This window comes from Camelus dromedarius, chromosome 16 (assembly GCF_036321535.1).
Source record: "Camelus dromedarius isolate mCamDro1 chromosome 16, mCamDro1.pat, whole genome shotgun sequence".
Classification (NCBI taxonomy): domain Eukaryota; kingdom Metazoa; phylum Chordata; class Mammalia; order Artiodactyla; family Camelidae; genus Camelus; species Camelus dromedarius.
This window is the reverse complement of record NC_087451.1, coordinates 40,944,185-40,971,838: the sequence shown is the minus strand read 5'-3', so window position 1 is coordinate 40,971,838 and position 27,654 is coordinate 40,944,185. Positions and strand designations below refer to the sequence as shown.

General features: G+C 33.7%; 1 protein-coding gene and 1 non-coding gene across 4 annotated transcripts in view; one reads left to right on the top strand and one right to left on the bottom strand.

Annotated features, from left to right (window-relative positions):
* TLK2 (tousled like kinase 2) overlaps positions 1-27,654 on the top strand; it is a 101,514-nt gene that overhangs the window by 7,860 nt on the left and 66,000 nt on the right. For all 3 annotated transcript variants that reach the window (XM_031468832.2, XM_031468830.2, XM_031468831.2), the window contains exon 3: positions 27,482-27,553. In XM_031468832.2, coding sequence (XP_031324692.1) covers positions 27,482-27,553 — 72 coding nt within the window. The remainder of the gene's footprint in view (positions 1-27,481; positions 27,554-27,654) is intronic.
* Positions 9,243-9,349, bottom strand: LOC116158055 (U6 spliceosomal RNA). Its single transcript, XR_004142280.1, has one exon. It is a non-coding gene; the product is annotated as a U6 spliceosomal RNA (small nuclear RNA).

Sequence of the window (27,654 nt, the reverse complement as noted above, 5' to 3'; positions counted from 1 at the left end):
TTCTCTGCTATGAAAGATAAATAAATATTCTAATAACTTTTATCCCCTACCTTCAAATTTTTGTCAGTTATATTATTATTAACATTGCATTTCCCCCCTTCTAGTTTGTAAGTTACACACTTTTTATTGGTTACTACAGAAATTACAACATGTATTTTTAACTTATCAAAGATTAGTGTTAATCAGTACCTTTGCCCTCCTTTTTGTCAATATAAGGGCCTTGAAGATTTAACTCCATTACTCTTCTCCCACCTCACATGCTATTGTTTTATCTTTAATTATATATGTATGTATATTTAATCAATAGAATTAATTTTTTACAGCAGTTTTAGATTTACAGAAGATTGAGCGTTAGTACAGAGTTCTCATTTACTCCCACCCCATCTCCCCAGTTTCTCCTATTATTAACATCTTGCATTAGTGTGGTGTATACAATTACAATTGATGAACCAGTATTGATACATTATTATTAACTAAAGTCCATAGTTTAACAATAGGGTTTATTCTTTCTGTTGTATAGTTCTGTGGGGTTTTTTTTCTTTTTTCTTAAATTTTTATTTTTTATTGAAGTGTAGTTGATTTATGAACAAGTGTACAGCAAAGCGATTCAGTTATACATATACATACATATTTTTTCAGATTCTTTTCCATTACAGCTCATTACAAGAAATTGAATATAGTCCCCTGTGCTATATAGTAGGTCCTTGTTATCTATTTTATTTATAGTAATGTGTATCTGTTAATCCTAAACTCCTAATCTGTCCCTCCCCCATTCCTTCCCTCCTGGTAAGCACAGTTTGTTTTCTGTGTCCTTGAGTCTGATTCTGGTTTGTAAATAAAATTTGCATTTTTTTTAAGATTCCACATAAAAGTGACATCATACGATAATTTGTCTTTCTCTGACTTACTTCATTTAATATGGTAATCTGCGGGTCCATCCATGTTGCTGCAAATGGCATTATTTCATTCTTTTTTTATGGCTGAGTAATAGTCCATTGTATATATATACTACATCTTCTTTGTCCATTCATCCATCAGTGGACATTTAGGTTGTTTCCATGTCTTGGCTATTGTAATCAGTGCTGTCTGTGGGTTTTGATAAATGAAAAAAATGTCATGTATCTACTGTTTGTATGTATATTTAATTTTAAGAGTCCACAGACTATTATTGAATCTGTTTTATATAGTTATGTTCATTTAGCCTAACCTACATGTTTACCACTTTTTTTGTTCTTCATTCCTTTTCACATCTTTGACTTTCTATCTGGAATACTTTTTTTTTCACCTGAAATACATCCTTTGAAATTCCTCTATTGTGGGTCTACCAGTGATTGTCTCCCCATTTTATCTGCTTTAAAATGTCTTTTTGGTTTTATTCTTGAATGGTGGTGTTTTTGCTAGGTTTAAAATTCTAGGTTGGCTGTTATTTTTTTTCAGTACATTGTCTACTGTTGTCCACTGACTTCCATTATACCTTTTTATTTTTAGTCTCATTGCCATTCTGTTGAAGGTAATCTACATTTTCTTTGCCCATTTTTGAGATTTTCTCTTTGTCTTTGATCTTCTGAACTATGATGTGGGGATGAGAGCTATGTCTAGGTTGGATTACTTTATTATTTTCCTGAGCTTTGTTTACATCTGAATATTCTGGGGGGGACCTATATACATTTAGCAAAAATTTTAGTTTTTAGAGCAGTTTAAGGCTCACAGCAAAATTGACTAGAAGGTACAGAGATTTTTCATATACCTCTTGCGCCCCCCCCCCCATGCATAGCTTCTTTCATTATCAACATACCCCAACAGAGTGGTGTATTTATTATAATTGATGAACCTACATTGACATAATCACCCAAGCCCATAGTTTACATTAGGGTTCACTCTTGGTGTTATACATTTTATGGGTTTGGTCAAATGTATAGTGATATATATATCTATTATATTATCATACAGAATAGTTTTACTGCCATAAAATCCTCTTTGCTCCAGCTATTCATCCCTCCTTCCCCTAAGCCTAGGAAACTACTAAATTTTTTACTGTCTCCATAGTTTTGTCTTTCCTGGAATGTCATATAGTTGGAATCATACAGTATATAGCCTTTTCAGATTGACTTCTTTTACTTAGTAATATTCATTTAAGTTTTCTCCATGTCTTTTTCGTGGCTTATTAGCTCTCCTTTTTTTAAAAGCACTGAATAATATTCCATTGTCTGGACGTACCACAGTGTATTTGTCCACTCACTGCTAACGAACGTCTTGGTAACTTCTAAGTTTTAGTAGTTAGGAATAAAACTGCTAGAAACATCTATATGCAGATATTTGTGAATGGTTGAATTACTTTTACTCTGCTTGGAATTTATTGGACTTCTTGAATCTGTGGCTTGCTAATTTTTTTTATCAGTTCTGGAATATTTTCAGCCATTGTCTCCTCGTATACTGCATCTGCCTTTTACTCTCTGTCTTCTCCTCCTTGCACTTCATTTAAACACATGTTAGACCTTCTTGCTGTATTTTCTCTGCTCTTACCCTGTTTTCTGTATTGCTGGTCTTTATTTCCCAGGGCTGAATATGGGATAGTTTGCTCTGAAATTTCCTTCCACTTCTTTATTTCTTCTGATACCTTCCACTTCTTTATTTTCTCGTTAAATTTGTCTGATCTGCATAATCCTATCCTTTGAGTTTTCATGAGGGCTGGTTTATTTCTAGGTGGCTGTTATCTTGAGAGGCTATCCCTGTGCTTGTTTAAAGTATAGGATGGGTTTCCCAGAATCCCCTCACTGGGCAGGTCTTGGGCTTTGACTTTCTTCTCTCTCCACACACTTAGGCCTCTTCAAGTATAGCTAGCTCAGTTTAAAAGCCTCTTCAGAATTTTTAGAATCAGCAAATGCCCTCAAATAGAAACCATATTTTTTTGAGTGATCTTACCTTCCTGAATTCTTGTCTTCTCATGGATTTTGGTGTGGTAATACCTTATTTTTCTTTATCACAGTCAGTAATGTAAAATTATTTAACACTTATAAAGTGTGGATGAACTCTTGTGTCAGAGTGGGTAAAGAATACATATCTAGTTTTTCCTCTTGTGAGTTTTCACTTTTCATCTGATTTCTTCCTTCTTACATGTGATCAGTGTTGTCATTGTCATTATGCCTATTAGTCATTTATGTTATTTTTTAATTTTCTGTTTACTTTTAGTTAAATAAAGATTAAATTGAAGTGTTTCTTAAAACTTTATTTTTAAAAAAGGAAAGAAAACAAATATGGTTATATTATCAGTGATTTCGTATTTCACACTGGAGTCTAGGGATGATTTGGCTTGGTCTGTCTTGTTCTTCCTCTCTACTTTGGGTGTCAAATTGCTAGGTGCCTCTTGATGGTAGGTTTCACGTGATTCTAACTACTACTGTATGTAGTGTGTAATGAGATGGATTAGCTTAGAATCTGCTTCCTAGTGTATTAGCCATGTTTAAGCACTTCTTAGACTGTTCTCTTTGACTTTTTACAGTCCAGTTGCCCTGTTTCCCTAATCTAGAAAGAGACTGTTCTTTTCTAGCTCCAATTATCCCTTTATTAGATTTTAGGCACATTAAAAAAAAATGATTCCTGGAGTATTTGGTAACTTTGGCCTGGCATGTAGAAGGTTTACCTTCCCATCTTTTTGTTATTTTTGGTTCATTTGAGGGTAGCTTTTGGCTTAGTGTGGGGCCACAGAGCTTCTGTTGTAGAGTCATTTGTCCTAGCACTTGCCCACTGGTCAGCTCCCCCCCACCCCGACTTTCCTGGGAAATCTTGTTTCATAATTTAGACTGTTCTTGCTTTCTACCAAGGAACACTCCTTTGCAGATTAGAGCAGTCTGAGGAATCTGGAGTTTTAGTAAAAGCTCTTCTTATTTGGTTGATTAGTTTTGCCTATTTTCTAAGGTTCTCATGATGAATCAGGCTCTTTGCTTCTTCCCACTCCTCCTACACTAGTTTTGTAGAATCTTATTATCTTTACTGTTTAACAATAGAACATAGTTATATTACATTAACCATCAGATATAAGAGGTGCCATTCCCTTCACAGATGAACCTTGTGCTGAATAATGTTCACAGTCAACTGCTCACAGTAAGAGAGAGTTTTAATTGTTTTTAATAGTTTTAGAAACTCAGTTGGTAATTTCCTGGGCAATTTGGGATATAGAGCTAAGAAAAGAATTTCATTATAGTTACATCTTAGTCTTTTAACTTACCCCCCCCCCCCTTTTTTTTTTAACTCATATGCTGCAAAGTGTACTTAAATAGGAAGAATCTAGCTTTGGCCCTAGTACCTCCTAAGAAGTTGAATAACTAACTGTATGACTTGGAAGTCAGTTCAGTTCTGGGTGCTTCTAGTTTAAGAAAATTATTTTTATTGTGCTGTATACTAGAATTTGACACAACATTGTAAAATGACTGTAACTCAATAAAAAAAAGTTAAAAAAAAGAAAATTATTTTTGATGATCTGTACCAAAAGAGGGAGCCATATTTGAGATAGGGGAAAACAAAACTAAAAAATTCCATTTAGGCATGAATACTATCAAGGAACGAATTGTGGTTAAAATACAAAACCGTAAGGCACAAAGGCTAGAACAAAATCTTGCCAAAATTCTTTCTTTACAAATTTCTTCTTTATGCATATATAGACTTCTGGAAATTTGGGTGGCAATACCAAAGGAACAAGAAAAGCACCTTGTTCTGCCCATTAAATATACTCTAAAGACAGAAGCCAGAAAAATAGAGGTGGGGTATTTTTCTTAAAATATTCTTTAAAAAAGAGTGATGTCTGTTTCCTAATCCCAACTCAATGAGGGAAATAAAGGAAGAGGTTGGTTATCAAACTTTACTCTTTTTTTAATTGTGGTAAGTATACACAACATAAAATTTATCATTCTAACCATTTTTGAGTGTATAGTACATTCACTTTTTTTGTACAACCATCCCCACCATCCCCCTCAAGAACTTTTTCATCTTGCAAAAATGAAACTATACTCATTAAACAATAACTTCTCAATTACACCTCCTCTCAGTCCCTGGCAACCACCACTCTACTCTTCTGTTTCCATGAATTTGACACTTTAGAAAACTCATATTAGTGGACTCATACAGTATTTGTCTTTTTGCAACTGGCTAATTCACTTAGCATAATATTCTCAAGGTTCATCCGTGTTGTAGTATGCGTCAGAATTTCCTTCTTTTTAAAGGCCAAATACTTTTCCAATATATGTACCACATTTTATTTATCCATGTATCTGTCACTGGACACTTGGGTTGCTTCTGCGTTTTGGCTTCTGTGAGTAATGCTGCTATGAACTTGGGTGTACATATAGCTGTTTGAGCCCCTGCTTTCAGTTCTTTTTGTGTATACATAGAAGTGGATCGTATTAAAATTGACTCTTTTGTTGGAGCTTGACCCCTCCTCATCCTTATCATTGACAAAGTGCAGCCAGAAAACGATGATTCTTTTTCTTTTAGTCCATATTCAGCAAAAGCCTTAGAAGTCTTACGAATTTTGTTAGTATCTGCAGAAGAACTAGTAACAAAACTCAAATTGCAGTTATTTTTACAAATAGTATTATTGGTCTAGGAAGTTGAAGAACTAAGCCATTATGTAGTTTGGTGAGTTACATAGGATGGCCTTTTTTTTTTTTTTTTTTAACCAAAGCGTAGTTTAACTGTAGCATGATAACAGCAAGTGGCTTTCCAAATTTGCTGTTTTAGAATTTTATTTTAACCAGTATTGCCTCAAATATTAAGTCCTATGAAGATTGTTAATAAAGATAACATGGTGATGGTATCTGTTGTAATGGATGTGACCGTATGACTGATAAATTTGCTTCTTTCTATAAAGAGTAAATATGTGACTTTATAACAAACTGTGCCAGAGTTGGTGTTAATTTAATTCCTATTTTGCCTGACTCCAGAGGAATATTTAGGATTAATTGTGGAATTAAAATGTAATCTGAAGGGCCAGCTAATATCAGGAGATGGTACCTCTATCTAGTTAAGGATATATTGTTATGTTAATTAACTTTAGTAGCCAGATTTAAAATTCAGATTTGGCAGAAGCTACTAGCATCAAACCGAAACTAACTTATCCAGTTTCCATTATATTAACAATTAACTAGTTGGAATCAAGGCACAAAATATTCCATCAACTTCTTACGAAAAGGTGTTTGATTTGCCTGTGTGATAATCTGGATAAGTTGAAGAAAAAGAGACATAATAGCTATATTGAAATTTAAGTTCCCAGATTTTTCAGCAGTTGAGTTCAGCTAACTTCTATTGATTCTATACTGTGTATAGGTGTTCCAGAAGATTAAAAAAAAAATCAACTGAGTGCACTGTATACTCTTGAGGCACTTATAATCAGGGAGGCATGGACCTGTGTGACTGTGGCATGCAACTGAGAGTAGTTACGGAGATGTGAAAGTCTTATGAACTTAAAAGAAGGATGCACAGATATATATGTATATTCACTCCCTGCATTTAAAAAAAATGGAGATGTGAAGGAATTATAAGCCTAAAAGAAGAGAGTGTAATTAATTTGCTCTGATGTCAGATTGTGCGTGGAAAGATGAGACCTTTTCTTAGTTAAACAATGTAAGAAGAATTCTGATAAAATATTACTATGAACAAGTCACAGAATGATAGTATAGAAAAGCTGGGTTTTGAAGCTTAGCAAAAGTGCTTAGGGTCGAAGACAGAGTTTTATTTTGTTTGTTTGTTTGTTTTTAAGAATTTTGATTCGGTGATATAGTCACATAGTACAAAATTCAAAAGATTTCAAAGATACACGGTGAGACATTTCTTCTCTACCTTCCCTGTATCCATCTGGTTTCCTTCCCTGGTGACAGCTATTAAAAGTTTCTTGTATTTAATATGTGTGTGTGTGTGTATGTGTTTGTGTGTATCTCATATGTATATATCATATGACGTATATATTGTGTGTGCCTGTGCAAATACATATGTATATTCACTCAATCCATTTTTAAAAAATAGAGACAAGTATATTATGTGCATTATTGTGTTTTGCTTTTTGTGTTTAAAATACTTTAGAAATTGTTACATATAGAGCTAATTAAATTAGTACATATAGAGCTTCCTTATCCTTTCTTTTTTCAAGGCTGCCTAATATTCCATCATACAGCTTAATCATAATTTAACCAATTTCCTATCTGTGGACACTTAGATGGACAACAGTCCATCTTTATTGACATAAGCAATGCTATAGTGAATATCCTTGTACATAATGTCATTTCACACATGTTTATGTATGTTTACTTGGTAAATCCCTAGAAGTGGAATTGCTGGGTCAAAGAATATGAGCATTTGTAATTTTGGTACTTATATCCACATTCCTCTTCATAGAGAAGAGGAATATAACTATATTCCTTCATCAGTGAAAGAGAACATCTGTTTCCCCATAGTTAAGGGAGTCACTTAAGGGAGTCCACAAACAGATGTCAGGGTTCTTGAGCCTTGTAAAATGATAGGTAAAAATTTGTATATACGTGTTTATGGATGTGTCTTTTTCAGAGGGACAGGCCCATGGTTTTCATTGCATTCTTAAGAAGTTCTATGATTGAGAATAGGGTTAAAAACTGTTGTCTGGCAGTTGTTTCAAATTAGAACACATTGCTTTGTATGGTATTTCTCTTTTACAGGAAGTACTTGAGCAGGAGCATGTAAGTAATTATTAGAGATGTATGGAAAGTTATTGTATAGGAGAATGGACTAAATCTTATCCCAGTCTTTTATTTCTCCCTTCACTCCCTGGGAGGCCATGTTTTACAAGCCCTGTTTTCTATTAAACTGAATTTATTTTAAGCAATACCTTATCTCTCCAATTTTATAATTAGAGCTTTAGAGAGGTATGAGGTGAGTTTTACTACGTAGAGTTGAAATCCTTTCATTTATAGTGAGTTGGTAAAATTTTACCAAAAGTGAAGTCAATTTGGCATTTTATTTTATTTTTTAAAAGTACATTTCAATTTTATTTATTTATTTTTTATGGAGGTTCTGGGGATTGAGCCTAGGACTTTGTGCATGTTAGGTACACACTCTACCACTCAGCTGTACACCCCTTCCTTCCACAATTTGGCATTTTAAATGGGCTGTGTGGTGAAAAATAGTTCAGGACTCCCATTATGATCTTTAGGACTTATTGGGGAATCTAAGAACAAATCTCTATACCAGATAACTTCCAAGGCCCTTTTGAATTTTGTGTCAATAGTATATATTTTGAGGTTTAGACGAAGACATTTATTAAGCTCTGCTACAAGTACTATTACAGATAAACTCTCACCATAATAGACTTTCATATTTTGAGATAATGGAATTAATTTGTAATTATACATATTATTGAAAGTCACAACTCTGTAGGTCCTGGAGAAAAAAACAGGAGCTCTCCATAGTGAATTAGAAAGTTAAAAGATTTAATTTATTTAGAGATAATTGATGGCATATAATGCCTTTTATTTTTTAATACTATATTATAATTTGGTGACTTGTTTTGAAGGATTTCTCTAGAGGTGATTTTAAAATGTTTCGTGTGGGGAAAGGTCAGGTGAACCTGTATGTCATGCTAGACACTGGAGCAAAGCTAAAAGGTCTTACCTAATAGCACTCAATAAGGAAAATTTTTTAAAGAATTGTTACATATTCTGGAGTAGAGCCTGAGGATCTGTTTGTTGAACAGAATTATTTGTTGTAGGTAACTCATTTTAACTAGTTTTCCAAATTCTTATTTATTTCTGAAATAGAAATTTAAAAGAAAATTTTTGTTGTAGGCTACCTGTATAGAACTTTTTATAGTGATACTTGCTATAATGAGATCCTGCTTTTACTAACAAACCTTTGATCACAATGAAATTCTAAGATCTGGTCTATGTTATTGATTTCAGATAATATTCAGATTACTTGGAGGTAAACTATGGCAAGTTAAATATGCATACCATTAAGAAAATAACAAAAATAATAGCTAATGCTCCCTTACTGAAGATGAAATGAAATACTTAAAAAAATACACCTCAGTCCTAAAGAAGGAAGAAGAGGAAAGGAAACAAAAGCTAGGGGAAAAAAATAGCAACATAGTAGATTTAAGCCCAAGTATATGATAAATAAATTGTAAGTGGTCTCACTGTTACATGATCCAACTATGTGGTATCTACAAGAAGCCCACTTTATTTTTAACTTGTATCTTTGTATTTTATTTTTATTTTTATCTTTTAAATATGGGACGCCTCACAAATTTGTGTGTCATCCTTGCACAGGGGCCATGCTGAGTTTCTCTGTATTGTTCCAATTTTAGTATATGTGCTGCTGAAGCAAGCACTGTATCTGTGTTTTAAAGGATGGGAAAAGATACTGTATAAACACTAGGTATATAAAAAGGTTGTAGTTACTATATTTGTGTTAAACAAAGGAGACTTAGGAACAAGGAAACTATGACAAGGGATAATGAAGGGCATTTTATAATGAAAAAAGAATCGATTCATTGAGAAGACTCTGTAGTCCTAAATGTTTATGCATCAAATAACAGTGAAACAAAAACTGACAGTTGGAAGGAGCAATAGATGAATCCACAGTTACAGTTGGAAATTGCAATATTTTCTCTCAATAACTGATGGAACAGGTAGGCAAAAAAATCAGCAAGGGTATATAAAAGACTTGAACAATACTATAAATGGACTGTATCTAATTGACATTTATAGAACACTATGCCCAAATTCTTTGCAAGTGCACATGGAACATTTACCAAAATAGACTATAGACTATATCCTGGACTATGAAACACATTTCAACAAATTTAAAAGGATTGAAATCATATAGAGAGTACTCTGACTACAACAGAATTAAATAAGAAATCAAAAAGATACCTGGAAAATCTCCAAATATTTGCTAGTTAAATAACATACTTCTAAGTAAACTTTAGATCAAAGAGGAATTCAGAAGGGAAATTGGAAAATATTTTGAACTGAGTGAAAATGAAACACAGTCTGTCAAAATTTGTGGTAGGCAGCTAAAGCAGTGCTTTAGAAGGAAACTTATCACTTCAAAAGAAAGGTCTAAAATCAATGACCCAAGCTTCCGTCTTAAGAAGTTAGAAGAAGACCAAACTAAATAGCAGAGAAATAAGGAGTTGAAATAAATGAAATAGAAACCAAATTTGAATAACCCTGTATTTATTAAAGAAATTGGGTTTGTAATTAAAAGTGTTTCCATGAAGAAAAGTTCAGGCCCACATGGCTTTATTGGTGAAGTCTATCAAACATTTAAGGAAGAAATAATAACAAAATTTTCACAATCTTCAGAAAACACTTATGAGCCCAGCATTACCTTGATACCAAACCAGGCAAAGATATTATGAAAAAAGAAAACTATGGCTTAATATCCCTCATGGATATATGTGCAAAAACTATTAACAGAATATTAGCAAATTGAATCTAGCTCTCTCTATATAAATATAATAATACATCACGACCAATTAGGCTTAATCCCAATTAATTGCAAGGTAGATTTAACATTAAAAGTCAGTGTAATTCACCGAATTAAAATAAAGGAGAAAAGCTAAATGATCTTGTAATAGATACATAAAAGGCATTTGAACATAGTTCAGCACTAATTTGTGATAAAAGCTCTCAGCTAACTAGGAATAGAAGGAAACTTCCTCAAGCTGATAAAAGGCGTCTGTTAAACCTATGTTGAACCTCATACTTAAATGGTGAAATACTGACTGCTTAAACCTAATGTTCAGAACAAGTCAAGGATATTTGTTCTCATAACTTCTGTTCAGCATGTTCTGAAGGTCCTAGCCAGGTGCATTAAGGCAAATAAAAGGAATAAGCTTATATTTTGCAAAGGAGAAGTAAAACTATGTTTATTTTTTTAAATGTCTTATAGGTGACATGATTATGCATATAGGACGTTCTAAGTAATCTATAAAAAACTTCTAGAGCTTCAGTTTATCTAGGATACAAGTTCAATCTAAGAAAATTAATTGTATTTCTGTATGTTTGCAGTGTATAATTGGCAGTTGAGATTTAAAAAGTAATAAAATTTGTAACAGCGTCAAAATAGTATAAATATAAAAACATTTCCCAAGAACAGACAAATGAGAATATTTCTTAGAGTTCCTTGTAGCAGAAGTTGCCTTGTATTCCCATTTCATTAATGAGGACACTGAGGTACAAAAGATTAAAGAACATTCATTTGTTTATGAGCACACCTTCATTAAACGCCTATTATGTAGTAGATACGGTGCTAGGGTTATAATATAATATATAGTAGTGAATAAAAAGATTATACCTTCCCTCATGGAGTTTATCATCTAGTGGAGATTGAAGGGAGATATAGATTTAGGGTGCTGAGTTCTCAGCTTTGGTTTAGCATTTTTGATTTAGATGAACAATTTAAAGCCTTTATGTTTTAGTTAGATCTTTAAGTAAATACTGTAACTTGTTGAATAATCTGGCCTCTATGTGGGGCAGACAGTTTAATTGTAGTATGCTTGGAAATTTAGAAAGTGTTAAAACTGGTTGGCTTGATTGGTTAAAGTTTCATGTTAAGGATGGTTCATGCATATCCTCCCATACTCCCATTGAGCACCACCTTTATTTCAGGCACTATTTTACCCACATCCCCAATATATAGTATTACTTTATTTAATCCTTGTAATACCTCTAAGGTGGGTGGTTTTCCTTTTTTTTTTTTTTTTTAATCACAGATGGAGAAGACCAGAGCTAATAGAGCTTAAGTGATTTGCCTAGTTTCATACAGTGGTTCAGTGATTCAGTCCCATACCGATTTGACTTTAAACTGTTGGTACCAGCTGTTTTCAGTCATTTTTCTATTGGTCACCTGGACCACATCCCATTTTTCCCCATTCAGGAAATGCAAGTAAGTGAGATTAATTTTTATAGTGCTAAGTTTGAATCTATTCTTTATTTCAAAAGTAAATCACTCAGAAGAAAAAAGTTAGCAATATAATTTGATACTTTCACAGCTGATAATGTGGAGACACCAGTTTTAAAGTGGCTTTAGTACACTTTAATCCATGTCACTGTCTACTTAAATTTCAGTGTTTACGTCTGAGCCATGAGCCGTGTGCCTTGGAAAACAATGACCTAAAGGGACATAAGTAACGGTAACCTAGCTAAGAGTATTTACATGGTTTGAACCAAATGTACTACCATCCTTGATAGGTTAGTAGTGTGAGTTTTGGAATTGAAAGGTGAGAAGAAGAGGTTGCCATGCCCTGGTAGAAAATCTCCCAACTGTCTTTCCCCCAGCCAGATTGGTGGAAACTGGAAGCAGCTAAAATGCGTGTGGGAGGGAGAGTGAATGATTATATAAATTTAAAACTACTATCTTAATTTCTAGCCCTTGAGGGTGCATAAAAGGCATTAGTGATGTCTGCTTGGCTTTTTACAGATGAGTAAATTGAGGCTTAGAGAGAGCAGTTGATTGGTTAACAGTTATGCCACAATTAGTAAGTGGCAGAACTGGAATTTAGACCCCTGCCTCCTATCATTATACCAATATATTGTGCTCTGCAGTAGGAATTTTGTTACATTATTTGCTTTAGGGGGGGAAGTGGGTTTGTTTTACAGATTAATGATCTCCTCAAAACAGTAAAAGCCAAGAACCTAAACTTAATGGTCATCACACTTTTTTGAGGGTTATGTATCTCTTGGATATTTTAATTCTGGATTATTTTATGACCATTTCTTCCACGTTATCTTTTTTTTTTTTTTAACATTTTTTATTGATTTATAATCATTTTACAATGTGTCAAATTCGTGTTCAGCACAATTTTTCAGTCATTCATGGACATATACACACTCATTGTCACATTTTTTTCTCTCTAAGTTATCATAACATTTTGTGTATATTTCCCTGTGCTATACCGTGTAATCTTGTTTAACTTCCACGTTATCTTTACTATAAATGTGCTCCAGGATTTTGTATCTGTATTTTATATTTTGTACTTGATTTTGTTCCTTTTCTATCTGTAAATATTGAATTTGTAGTTTTTAACCAATAAAGGAGAGAGTTTTTTTTTTAGCAAGAGGAATAAGGCTAAAGGCTAAATTGTAAGCTTTCTAGTAAGATATGTAATCCACATGACAGTTGCTTCTGTGTTTATTGAAGTCATACTCCTTTCCCTTACAGTTAGTTTTTTAAATGGTTAATTTTCAGTTATGTAAGGAATGCATGCTTACTTTTATAATAATAAGAACTGTAATTGCTCTAAGAAGTTTGGTATGTATCCATTTAGATTTTTTAAATACTGTACTTATCCACTTGCATACATATTTATCCATGTACTGATTTTTATGTGTGATTTTGTTAAAAAAAATCAAATTATACTATCACTGTTCTGAACTTATTTTACACTCAGCATATGATTTTGAGATCTACCATAGAGATGTTATATGGACCTCGTTTGGATCGCTATTCTTCAAACAATCATCCTGTAAACACATTTGTAGAATGGTGTTTTGTCACTTATTTAAAGAAATATTATATGAGATAAAGGATTTGAAAATTAGAAGGAGAAAACGGTAACCTAATCCTTTCCGTAGATGATGAGGAAGCTTTGGAGGGCAGGATTATGTTTGATGCTCTTCTGTATCCATGGTTATAAGTACTTCCCTGTAGTGAGCAAAATGGCAATGGATTATTTTTTAAACAGTTTTATTGAGATATAATTTTCACAACATACAATTTACTCTATTAAAGCACACAGTTCATTGACTCCAAGTGTATTTATAGAATTGTGAAACCATTACCCCAGTCAATTTTAGAACATTCTCACCTCAAAAACAAATGAATCCCTTATCTCTTAGCTGTCACCCTCAAAAGCCTCACCTCTTTCAGCTCTAGGAAACCATTAATCTACTTTTTATCTGTACAGATTTTGCCTATTCTGAACATTTCATATAAATGGAATCATACAATATGTGGTCCTTTGTGACTTGCTTCTTTCACTTAACATCATGTTTTCAAGGTTCATTCATGTCTCAGAACTTCATTTCTCTTTATTGCCACATAATATTCCCTTGTATGGATATACCACATTTTGTTTATTCATTCTTTCTGTTGATGGACATTTATGTTGTTTCCATTTTTTGGCTATTATGAATAATGTGCCATGAACATTCATCTGCATGTATTTGTTTGCACATGTTTTCATTTCTTTTGAGTGTATTCCTGTGAGTGGAATTGCTGGGTCTTATGGTTAAGAGATAGTCCATGAAAGACTGGACCTAATGTAAAACTAAGGATCTCTCTATGGTTTTTTTTTTTTTTTCTGTCATTAGTTTAACTATTTGAGGAATTACCAGACTATTTTCTAAAGTGCACCTTTTAACATGTCTACCAGCAGTGTATGAGGGTTAAACTTTCTCCATATCCTTGCCAACATGTTATTATGTGTCTTTTTGGTTGTATGTGCCAGATCTTGAATGAATACATAGACTTCCATACACAAGTTTTCCAGAAGACAGTTGAAGAATTTCTTGTTCTAACTTTTGGGCTTGCTCGTCTGGAAATGGATGTTATTAAATTATATGGTTAGGATTTTGCATGACTGAAATATTACTAAAAATCATTAATATTAATTAAAGATTTTCTTGGCAGTGTACAATAATATTTTGTTTCCTTGCTAAAATGCAAAGTCGTTTGTTAAGGGAGGTGGTATAGCTTAGTGGTAGAGCATCTGCTTAGCATGCACGAGGCCCTGGGTTCAATCCCCAGTACCTCCATTAAAAAAAAAAGTAAGTAAACCTAATTACCTCTCCCCAAAATAAAAAAAAAGTCATCCATTTGAAATCACCCCACTGATTTGACTCTGCTATTGTGCAAAAGGTAGTGATACTAATGACTAAAAAAAAGTATGGAGACCCTTAGTTTTCATTCTTCACTAGGTCTTGTCTTTAATGGAATATCTTTTGACTACATCAGGTAGTTTGACCCTACTGTCAGATGTCCTCCTTTATACTTAATCAAGGTTAACTTTTGTCTGCTGTTCTGAATGCCTTTCAAGATGCCAATTTAGTTCAAGGAGGAAATTAAGACTAGAAACTCAACAAATGTTGACATTTAAACTTTTAGAGGAGTGAAAGATTAACCTTTGGCTGCTACTTCTACAAATTTTTCTTCGCTTATATAGGTTTCATTCATGTGCTAAAGGCTAGTTGTCAACATTGGTAACTTAACCTCAGTTTTCATGGGTTTATAACTTATCTGCAAGGTTTTCTTTAGGCTTGTAACTGAAGTATTTTTTAAATGTCCCCAAAAGTGCATTTAAATATATTAAATATGTGTCTTGTTTTGGGGAACCCTTCTTTTTTTTTAAACAAGAAACTTGACTCTTTTCTATTTTTTAAATAGTCCATTTGGTGTTTTACTTTAAAAAATCATTATTAGCAGGAGACAGGGTAAACAGCTTAAATGTTAGTATAAAAAATGGGACTTTTACTGTGGAGTCTTAACTTATTTTTACACTTTGTTTAAAAATTCTTTTTTTCTCTTATTCTTATTAAAACAAAACATGACAAAACAAATCATATGTCGAGGGCTGACTTTCAATAGAGTGAAGAATAGGAATTAATCCAGAGTTGGAAAATTAGGAAACAAAGAAGAAATTGGGGGAAGTAAATGGGATATAACAAAAGACACTGAGGACCTACAAAGAGAAGAAACTGGAAATGGATGCTGTTAGTAATATATTACTATGAAAATCTCACTGAAGTAGATAAATTTCACTCAAAGATAGTAGAAATTAATGTTGACAAAAGTAAGATGTAAAAATCAGAATAGACTCCTATAACCAAGGGAAAATCGAGGAAGATTATAAAATTATTTTCTCTTCCTTCTCTTCCTCCTACTCCTTGAATCAGGGCAAAAAATTGCACTCCCAAGTTATTGGTGGTCTCCTAACCTTTCAAGAAATAGGTAATTCTCATGTTAAATAATAACATAGGAATAATAAACTCTGATAGCAAAACCTGACACATATGAAGGAATAAACCTAATCTCATTTTATGAATATATTAGATGTTTAAATTCAAATAAAAATAGTAGCAAATGGCTCCCAGAGATAATTCCTTTATTTTGTTTCAGGGAGTTTATCCTGAGTCAGACAAGTTCAATATTTTAAAATTTTATTAATACACGTAATAGATGACTATGTACTAATGTACCTAGAGTATAGCTGGCTGGTTAGTAGCACTTATTTTGAAGCCAGGTCACTTTGGTCCAGATCTTGGCTCTGCTTCTTCCCAGTTGTGTAACTTTGGGGAGTTGACTAAACTTTTCTTACAGTTTCTTCATCTGTAAATGAGACTACTAATAGCTATCATATGAAGTTTGTCATTAGTTTGCTAGGGCTTCCATAACACAGACTGGGTGGCTTAAACAATAGAAATTTATTTTCTCACTATTCTGGAGGCTAGACGTTCAAGATCAAGGTGTCAGCAGGAATGATTTCTTTTGAGGCTTTCTCTTCTTGATTTGATAGCCATCTTCTCACTGTGTCCTCATACGATCTTTTCTCTATGCCTGTGCATGTCTGGTGTCTCTGTGTCCTGATTTCCACTTTGTATAAGGACATCAGTCATATTGGATTAGGGTCTACTCTAATGACCCATTTTAGCTTAATACGTCTTCAAAGGCCCTGTCTCTAAATATATTCTGAGGTATTGGGGGTTAGGGCTTCAGTGTATAAATTTGAGGACACAGTTGAGCCCATAATAGTTTGTTAGGAGGATTGACTGTGCTAATATAAAATACCTGGCCTGTGTAGCAAGGGCTACCTGAGTATTGTTTACTATTTTTATTTCTTAACTACAGCAAATAAATAATACATAAAAAACTTTTTGTTTCAAAATATTTTTAGATTCAAAAGAAATTGAAAGAAAAAAAAAAAAGAGCAGGGAGGTTCCATGCACCCATCCTCTCCCAATGTGAGCATCTTGTGTAGTTAGAGTACAATATTAAAACCAGGAAATTGACCTTCGTAAAATTAACAGAACTCATTCAGATTTCATATTATACTTGTATCATTGTGTGTGTGTGTACACATGTACTACTTTGCAATTTTTTTTATCACTTGTGTAGCTTTTTGTATCCATCACCACAATCAAGATGCAGAACTGCTCCATCACCACCAGACTCTCTCCTGCTACTCCTTTGTGTCCTTCCCCACCCCTCTCCTTGAAACCCTAACTCTGACAACCACTAATCTGTTTTTCATCCCTGTAAATTCATCATTTCAAGAAGTGTATATATTTTTCATATATATACACATAAGATCATACAATATATAACCATTTAAGATTAGCTTTTTTCACTTAGCCTAATTTCCTTGAAGTTCATCCAAGTTGTTGCATATGTAAGTATTCATTCCTCTTTTTGCTGAGTAGTATTCTATTCCATGGATATACCACAGTTTGTTTAACCATTCACTCACTGAAGGATATTTGGTTTGTTTCCAGTTTTTGGCTGTTACGAATAAAGCCACTATGAACATTTGTGTGCAGGTTTTTGCATGAACATTATTTCTCTGGAATAAATGTCCAGTAGCATAATTGCTAGATCATATGATAAATGTTAAGTACACTTTTAGTTTTAAAAGAAATTGTCAAACAATTTTCCCAATTGGCTGTAGCTTTTTATATAAATTCTCACAGCAATGTATGAATGATTCAGTTTTCTTTTAATACTTGCCAACATTTAGTGTTGTTGCTGTTGTTAGGTGTAATGAACTCTTACTGTGGTTTGAATTTGTGTTTCCCTAATGGCTAATGATGTTGAACATCCTTTCTCATGCTTATTAACCATCCTTATATCCTCTTCAGTGAAATATCTGTTCATGTCTTTTGCCAGTTTTCTAATTGGATTAAAAAAAAAGAAAAACTTGATTTTTTAGTTCTAAGTTGAGGTTCGTAATTTTGTGTCCTTTGTCAGATATGTGGTTTGCAACTATTTTCTTCCAGTTCATGATTTGTCTTTTCATCCTACTTATAGAGTCTTTTGCTGAGTGAAAGTAATTTTGATGAGGTTCCATTTATTAATTTGTCCTTTTATAGATCAAGCTTTTGTGTCATATTGAAGATCTCTTCACCTGATCCTGGGTTTTGAAGATTTTCTCCCCCTGTGCCCCCTCCTTTTTTTTTTCCTAAAAGGTTTCTGGTTTTCTGTTTTGTATTTAAGTTAATGATCTAATTTGAGTTACTTTTAAAAATAAGGTATGAGGTTTAACTTGAGGTTCATATTTTTGCCTATGGATGCCTAATTGCTTCAGTACCATTTGTTGAAAAGGCTTTTGAATTGCTTTTGTACTTTTATAAAAAAATCAGTTTGGTTTTTATCATTTGTGAGAATCAAATGTGCCAGTATAGAATGCCCAGCCCATAGAAGTGCTGCAGAAGTGCTGGCTATTATTATTATTAGAGCAAATAAATAGTAACTTTTTTAAAAAAGCATTTGGTTAAACTCAATAGCCATCTCAACTTTCTAATTTAGAAAACAACAATTAATGTAGTTTTATTTTTTAAAAAAGTTTTAATTGTGGTAAAATAAACATTACATAAAATGTGTTGTCTTAACCATTTTTAAGTGTAGAGTTCAATATTGTTAAGTACATTCACATTGTGCAGTCAGTCTCCAGAACTCTGTTCATCTTCCAAAACTGAACCTCTGTACTCGTTAAACACGAACTCCCCATTCCTCCTCTCTCCAGTTCCTTAAATCACCATTCTACTTTCTGTCTCAATGAATTTGACCATTTTAGATGCCTCCTGGGGAGGGTATAGCTCAGTGGTAGAGTACATGCCTAGCATACACAAGGTCCTGGGTTCAATCCCCAGAATCTCTTTTAAAAATAAACAAATAAGTAAATAAACCTAATTACATCCCTCTCCAAGTGATTTTTAAAAAGTAATAATAGATACCTCCTTTAAGTGAAATCACGCAGTATCTACCTTTTTGTCACTAGCTTATTTCACTTAGCATAATGTCCTCAAGGTTTATTTGTAGCATGTGTCAGAATTATCTTCCTTTTGAAGGTTGAATAATACTCCATTATATGGATATATATCACATTTTGTTTCCATTTATATTAATGGACACTTGTGTTGCTTCTACCTTTTAGGTGTTGTGAATAATGCTGCCATGAACATAAGTGTGCAAATAATTCTTTGAGACCCTGCTTTCCATTCTTTTGGATATATACCCAGAAGTGGAATTGCTATATCATATGATTATTCTATTCTTAATTTTTTGAAGAACTGCCATACTATTTTCCATAGTGGCTGCACCATTTAAAGTCCCAGCTAACAGCACACAAAGGTTTCAGTTTCTCCACATCCTTAGCAGTGCTTATTATTTTCTGTTTTCTGATAGTAGCCATCCTAATGGGTGTGAAGTGGTATGGTATCTCATTGTGATTTTGCCATTAACTCTCTTTTTTATCCTATTTATTTTTATTTGGGGAGGAGGTAATTAGGTTTATTTGGTTATTATTTTTAGTGGAGGTACTGAGGATTGAACCCAGGACCTTGTGCATGCCAAGCACACACTCTGCCACTGAGCTATACCCTCCTCCCCCATTTCATTGTGATTTTGATTTACATTTCACATGATTACTGATGTTGCATCTTCTCATGTACTTGTTGGCTATTTGTATACCTTCTTTGGGGAAATGTCTATTCCAATCCTTTGCCCATTTTTAATTGGGTTGTTTGTTTAACTTTTGTTGATTTATAGGAATTTTAAAAATATATTCTGGATGTTAACCCTTTATCAAAAGATACATGGTTTGCAAATGTTTTCTCCCATTTTGTGGGTTGTCTTTTTACTCTTATTGATTGTGTCCTTTGATGCACAGAGGTTTTAAATTTTGATGTAGTCTGTTTTTTTTTGTTTGTTTTATTTATTGTTCTTTTGGTGTCATTCATTTTGAATTCATTTTTGTAAGATAAGGGTCCAGCTTCATTCTTCTGCATGTGAATATCCATTTTCCCACCAGTTTGTTGAAAAGACTATTGTTCATTTTGAGGGGTCTTGGCACCCTTGTCAAATCATTTTATGTGAAGTCATTATGTGCCTGTTAAACTTATACAGAGTTGTAATTATATCTCAGTAAAACTGAAAAAGAAGATCAGCAAAAAAAAGAAAATCATTTGACCATATATGTGAGGGATTATTTCTGGGATCTGAATTCTGTTCCATTTGTCTATATGTTCAACTTAATGCCAGTGCCATATGTTTTGATTATTGTAGCTTTGTAATAAGTTTTGAAATCAGGAAGTGAGAGACCCCCAACTTTGTTCTTTTACAAGATTGTTTTGGCTCTTTGCAGTCTTATAGTTTTTAATAGTAAAGCACAAGAAAGTTACCTTGAAAAAGAAGAACAAAACAGTGTTCTTTCTTTATGATGATTATGTTGTTTTATTCAAAGCAGTAAAATGTGAAACAAATAAGAGATATAAATTGTGGAAATGAGGATATAAACTTACTTTAAAATGCTGTAATTTATATGTAAATAATGAAATCAAAAGGAACAAATTGAGAGATGATTATGAAGAATAACAATTCAGTAAAGTGGCTAAATGAAACACATGAAAATTATATAATTCCTGAATGTCAGCAGTATCAAAAAAATAGGAAAAATTGAATCCCAGTTATTCTAGTTTCTATATGAAGATGTCACAGTGGTGAATGGGAGTTAGACTTTGGTAACCCATAAGCTTTTAGGCCTTGCGATTTAATTTACTCCTGGGAATAGTAATTGAGGCTAAAGACTAGAACTGGCTCTGTATAATGCTGGGAATTGGAAAGGGGCAAAGTTGTCTATTAATTAGGATTAGTAAAACTGCCCACCATTCCAAGACATAGGACAGAAGTGAGCCACTAAACTGTATTTTATTTTTTATAGATTTATAATTTTTTTATTGAAGCATAGTCAGTCTACAGTGTTGTCTATTTCTGGTGTACAGCATAATGTTTCAGTCATACATATACATACATATATTCGTTTTTATATTCTTTTTCATTATAGGTTACTACAAGAAAGCCACTTAACTTTGGATTGTGGCTGTTAAAATTCACCCACAAGAAATGGAAGCTCCAACCTTGTGTGGAAATCCTGGGCAGAAAAATAATGTATAAATATGTTGGAACTAATATATAAATGTGTGGAAATCCTGGGCAGGGAAAGTAATATATAAATATGATGAATGTTGTAGGGCACTGGCATAGGTGACCATTAAAATTCCCTTGGGACTGACTGCTCCTTGACCCCTGAAATGTGGAGGACACTCCCAAAACTGAATATGAACTCATACAAAACTTACAAAAGCACCTTAGTAAAAAAGATGCAGCAAATGGGAAAATTTACAACTGAGGAACTGACCATAATAGACTGAAACTTGATTATCTAATATATAGTCCATATTCAGTTTCTGCCTTTGTCCCAGTAATGTCTTTTGTTTTTGCTTTGTTTTGATATCCAGGGTCAAATCAAGGATCATACATTGAATTTAGTTACGCTTTTTTATCTATTGAATTTAGTCATGCCTTTTTATCCTTTAATTTAGTTCATTTTTTTCTCCCTTATTTGTTTTTTAACGATAGTAATACTTTTGAAAGATAAGACTGTTTGCCTAAAATCATTTGGTTAGCTACTTTATTAGACAGCTGTTTTAGAACAGGGAAGGTATATCATTATCCCTGTTAATTAAATTTAGTCTAATGATGTTATAATAATTTGAGATGCTGTGCATCAGAAAAGGACAGGGAAAGGGAGAATTCGGTAATTCTTAATACTTTTTTTCTTTTAGTTAGACACACACTCAAGGAACCACAAGGATCTTTGTGCCTCTTGCAAATTTCTTTCAACTACTAGAATGTACACCACTGTTAAACACTTTACAGTTTATGTTATTATCAGTAATTGCTAATAAAAATAGATTCTTCAGTTCTCTCTTGTCTCTATTCATCACACTTGTCATTTCCTTTTTTTTTTTTTTTTAATTTCTTTTTCGTTTTTTAAATTTCTTTTTTGATGTTCAGTGGAGGTACTGGGGATTAAACCCAGGACCTTGTGAATGCTAAGCATGTGCTCTACCACTGAGCTATAACCTACTCCTACCATTTCCTTTTGAAAGTGAGGAGTAGTTGGCAGGTAAAGCAAATAATTAAAATGTAGTATATGGTATTATTACTATCCAGGGAGGAAAATGCTTCATAACAGTTACAAAAAACATTTTATGAACAGAATATTTTAAAAATTTGAACATAGAAAGATTCAGTTTCAATAATTATAGAATTCTTAATGTAAATAAAGCTTCCCACTCCCCACCCCCCAGTTAAAACATCATGAAACTCTATCATTATAGGAACAGATCATTTGTTGATTTATGTCACTGGGAATACATGATTTAATTTTATTCTCCCTAGTTTCACTTTATTATTTTTCTTTGTAGTTTCACAAGCATCTCACTGTGAAGCTCTCTGGTATATTGTGTTGATTACAGTTTAAAAATAGTGCTTTAAGGATACAGTGAAAGGAATACTTAATGCACCCTATTGGAATATAAATTATTTTTGACTCTAAGCCTGGTAACTTGTTTTTTAAACAGTTTTATTGAGATACAATTCATATACAATTCACCCATTTAAATTACACTGTTCATTGGTTTTTGGTATATTCACACATACATACAACCACCAACACAGTCAATTTTAGAATATTTTTATCACCTCAAGAAGAAACCCCATACTCTTTAGCTGTTCCCTCCATGTACCCCCACTCCTACCCTAAGGAACTACTAACTTTCTGTTTGTCTTAGATTTTCCTCTTCTGGATTTTCATATGAATGGAATCATTTGATATGTGATCTGTTGTGACTGGCTTCTTGTACTTAGCAAAATGTTTTCAATGTTTGTTTATATTGTAGCATGTATCAATACTTGATTCCTTTTTATGGCCAAATAACATTTCATTGTATGGGTACACCAGATTTTGTTTATCCATTTGTCAGTTGATGGACTTTTGGATTATTTCCACCTTTTGGCTTTTGTGAATAATGCTGTTATAAAAATCTGTGTCCAGGTTTTTGTGTGTCCATGTTTTTTATTGCTTTTCAGTATGTGCCTAGGAGTAGTATTCTGGGTCATATGTAACTTTGTGTTTAATTGTTTGAGGAACTCCCTGACTGTTTTTGAAAGCAGCTACACCATTTTGTGTTACCTCCAGCAGTGTACAAGGGTTCCAGTTTCTCCATATTCTTGCCAGTACTTCTTGCTGTCATTTTGATTCTGACCATCTTAGTAGGTATGAAGTTGTATCCCACTTTGGTTTTGATTTGTATTTCCCCATTGGCTAATAATGTTGAAATTCTTTTCATGTGCTCTTTGGTCATTTGTATCTCATCTTTGGAGAAGTGACTGTTTAGACCTTTTTGCCCACTTTTAAATTGAGTTAACTGTCTTTTTATTTCTGAATTGCAAGAGTTCTTTATACAGCATACAAGTACCTTATCAGATATGTGATGTGCAAATATTTTCTCCTGTTTTGTGGGTTGTCTTTGTTGATAGTGTTCTTTCAACGACAAAAGTTTTTAAATTTGAATAAGTCTAGTTTATCTATTTTTCTCTTTTGTTTGCACTTTTGGTGCCTAGTTTGAGGTCATGAAAATTTACCTCTATGTTTCCATCTAAGAGTTTTATAATTTTAACTTACATTTAAGTCCTTGAACCATTTTGAGTTAATTTTTTTGTATGGTGTGAGGTAGGGGTTCATCTTCATTGCTTTGCCTGTGGCTGTCCAGTTGTCCCAGTACCATTTGTTAAGACTATTCTTTCTCTTATTGAATAGTCTTGGCACCTTTATCAATAATCATTTGACCATAGACTATGGATTTATCTGTGGACTCTAAATTCTATTCCATTGACTTGTCTTTATGCCAGTATTATACTGTCTTTATTACTGTTGCTTTGTAGTAAGTCTTGAAGTCAGGGAATGTGAGTTCACCTACTTCCTTCCTTGTCAGGATTGTTTTGTGTATTTGGGTCCCTTATAGTTCCCTATGAATTTTAGAATAAGCTTGTCAGTTTATATAAAGAAGTCAGCTGGAATTCTGATAAGGATTCTGTTAAATCTATAGATCAGCCAGGAGAGAACTGCCATCCTAACAATGTCAAGTCTTCTAATCTGTGAACATGGGTGTTTTTCCATTTACTTAGATCTTTAATTTCTTGCAATAATTTTTTGGGTAGTTTTCACAGTGTAAGTTTTACACTTCTTTTGTTTATTACTAAGTATTTTGTTCTTTTTGTTGCTAATGTGACTGGAATTATTTTATTTATTTCATTTTCAGATTTTACATTGCAAATTTATAGAAATAAAATTGATCTTTGTATATTGGTCTTATATCCTGTAATCTTATTAAATTTGTTTATTAGTTCAAGTAGTATTTTAGTGGATCCTTTGGGGTTTTACATATATAAGAGTATGTCATCTATGAATTGGCATAGTTTTACTTCTTCCTTTCCAATCTGAATGCCTTGCAAAATTGCCTGGCTAGAACCTCTAGTATAATGTTTAATAGATGTGGGAGAGAAAAAACATTCTAGTCTTGTTCCACATCTTAGAGGAAAGCATCCAGTCTTTAACCATTAAGTATAATGTTAGTTGTAGGGTTTTGGGGTTTTTTGTTTGTTTGTTTGTTTTGTTGTTGTCAGGGTTTTTTTTTTTTTTTTTTTTTTTTGTAGATGCCCTTTTATCAGGTTGAGGAAGTTCCTTGCTGTTTTTCTGAGAAATCTCTCTTTTGCCTTATTTTTAAAAGAACAATTTGCTCAGTATAGGATTCTTGGTTGACCCTTTCCCCCTGTACTTTGAATATTCTATCCTGCTGCCTTCTGGCCCTGCATTGTTTTTGCTCAGAAATCTGCTGTTAATCCTATTGGAATTCCCTTGTAAGTGATTCCTTGTAAGTTATAGTTCTGTTTTCAAGATTTTCTCCTTTGCTTTTGAGCATTTTTCCTACAGTATATCTGTTTATGGGCCTCTTTGTGTTTATCCTACTGGAAGTTCATTAAGCTTCTTGTATTGGTAAGTTTATTTTTTTTAATGAATTTGATAAGTTTTCAGCCATTATTTCTTTAAATATTTTTTCTGCTCCTTTCTTGTTCTCCTCTCCTGATGTCCGTTATGTGCTTCGTGATGTACTTAACCATTTTCCACATTTCCCTGAAGCTCGAGTTTCCTCTCCCAGCTTGCATAATCTCTGTTGATATATCTTCAAATACGCTAATTATTTCTTTTGCCAGTTTAATTCTACTCTTGAACCTCTCTAGTGCATCTTTTATTTTGGTTATTGTAGTTTGCAACTCCAGAATTACCATTTGTTTTATGTATATATACACATACATACATACATTATGTGTATGTATGTGTATACACACACACACACACACACATACACACACAAACTTTCTGTATCTGTATTGATGTTCTCTTTTTGATGCAACATTGTCATTCATACCTTCCATTACTTCTTTATTATTTCCTTTGGTTCTGTGAACATATTTATAGTGGCTATTTTGAAATACTTTTCTGTTAAATTCAACATCTGATCATTCCCACAGGCAGTTTCTTTCGCCTACTTTATTCCCGTGGTGTATGGCTCATACTTATTTCTTTGCGTGCCTCATGATTTTTCTTGGGAAATTGGTCATTTTAGATGATACATTGTAGTAACTCTGGGTACTGATTTCTCATCCTGTTCTTTGGGGACTTGTCCATGTTATTTGCTTGTTTATTTGTTTAATGATTTGCTGGATTTTAGTGAAGTCTGTTCTATCACCCTGTGCCCCCAGAGCTAATCCTCTGATGGTGTTCTTCAGGGAGGCATGGCTTTAGGGTTGCCTGCAGGCACCTTGGGAAGACTGGTACTTGGTAGAACTCTCTTTTCCTGACCAACCCAGCTGTTAAACTCCACTAGTTACCCAGATTGCTCTCTTGTTTTCAATGATGCTCTGAGGCATAAATTCCTCTACAAACTAATCCAAATTGGGGCTCCTTGTAAGGAAAAGTTTCTGAGGTCAATGTTTGCTATTTGTTCTGACCGAAGGGCGGCTCTTGAGTGTCTTATTCCCTGGTTCTCTCTTGGAAAGTAACTGACCCACAGTCTAGACTGTATGTTCAGTACATGAATTGCTTTTCATTTGCCTTTTACCACAACCTCCAGTTGAATACTCTTAGACTTAAATTTGTCCACACGTTGTTAAGAATGAAGTCAGGTCCTTTGGGAAGATTTGGTACTGTGTGTTCCTGCTTTTTCCCCTTTGGCAAAATATCTAAGCCAGGGTTCTGGAGCTGGGGATGAGGACAGTGGTGAGCTTCTCTGTGACTGACATTCAGGCTGTAGGAGGTGAGTGCTGGGGAGGTTAGGGTGGGGATGGGGCACGCAAAGCAACTTGTCTCTCCTCGTGTGGAAGCACTATTTCATGAGCTGGGCAAAAGAGCTGTTGGGGTCCTAGCATTCTCAGTGTACCATGCCTAAGGCAGGGCCTCTGTTCCACAGGTATGCGGGGGCAGAAGGGAGATGCCTGTCTTTGATGTACTTGCTTGGGACTTATTCTCAGCAATAGAAGGCTGGGGATAGGATGAGAAACTTCAAGTCCTGCTGCTCCCAGGAAGAAAGCCTGTGGACTGAGCTAGGGAAAGAGGGAGCCTTGTGTTCTTGGCTGCAGCAGTCTGGAGCCTTGATGAGATGGGAGGGGAAGGGAGGGCATGGTGTTGATTCAATACCACTTTTTACCTTTCAGACTGAATTTTTATAGATTTTATTGTATAGTTGTTTCTTCATTTGCTGTTTGCCCTTAGGGACCATAGTCAGAGGCTTTGAATGGTAGTTTTTAAAAATAATTTTCATCAGTTTCACTGAGGAGCAAATGAGCAGAGATCTTCATGCTGTCAACCTCTTTAACTGTTTTTTGAGCCAGCAGTCATGCCTTTTTAGTGCATGATTCAGAAAAGTGTTTCCTTCATTAAGGTCTCTGACCAACCTTCATAAGGAACATCCTTAACATCTCAACTTTCAGATATTGCCTACATGATACAAGAGGCCAAGAGAATTGATTTCCCCTGCTTGTTTTCCTTAAAGAATGAATTTGTGACATGTGGAAGTACTCTAGAAGGTTTGCACAAGTACAGAGTTTGTGAAGGAAATGAAAATAATAGTAGCTAGAGAATTTTAACATGAGCGCCCTGTACCATGTGGTTGATTGGATTCTTTTCAAGTTGGCTCAGAGGTGTTACAGTTAATTCTTGGCTTCTTTGACTTGACTTAGATATCAAAATCAACAGATTTCTTCCCCAGTTTTGCTGTCATTTTAAATTAGTTTCTTTTTATTTATTTATTTATTTATTTATTTTGTTTTTCCTTTCTAGGGGCCACTCAATAGTGAGTCTTCCAACCAGAGCTTGTGCAGCGTGGGGTCCTTGAGTGATAAAGAGGTAGAGGTAAGAAACCACATCCATTGCAAGACTTTTCATATTTCCATGCTTTCCATCTCAGTTAAACAATAGCACTGCATAACTCTGGGACACTTTTAGGGTCTCTG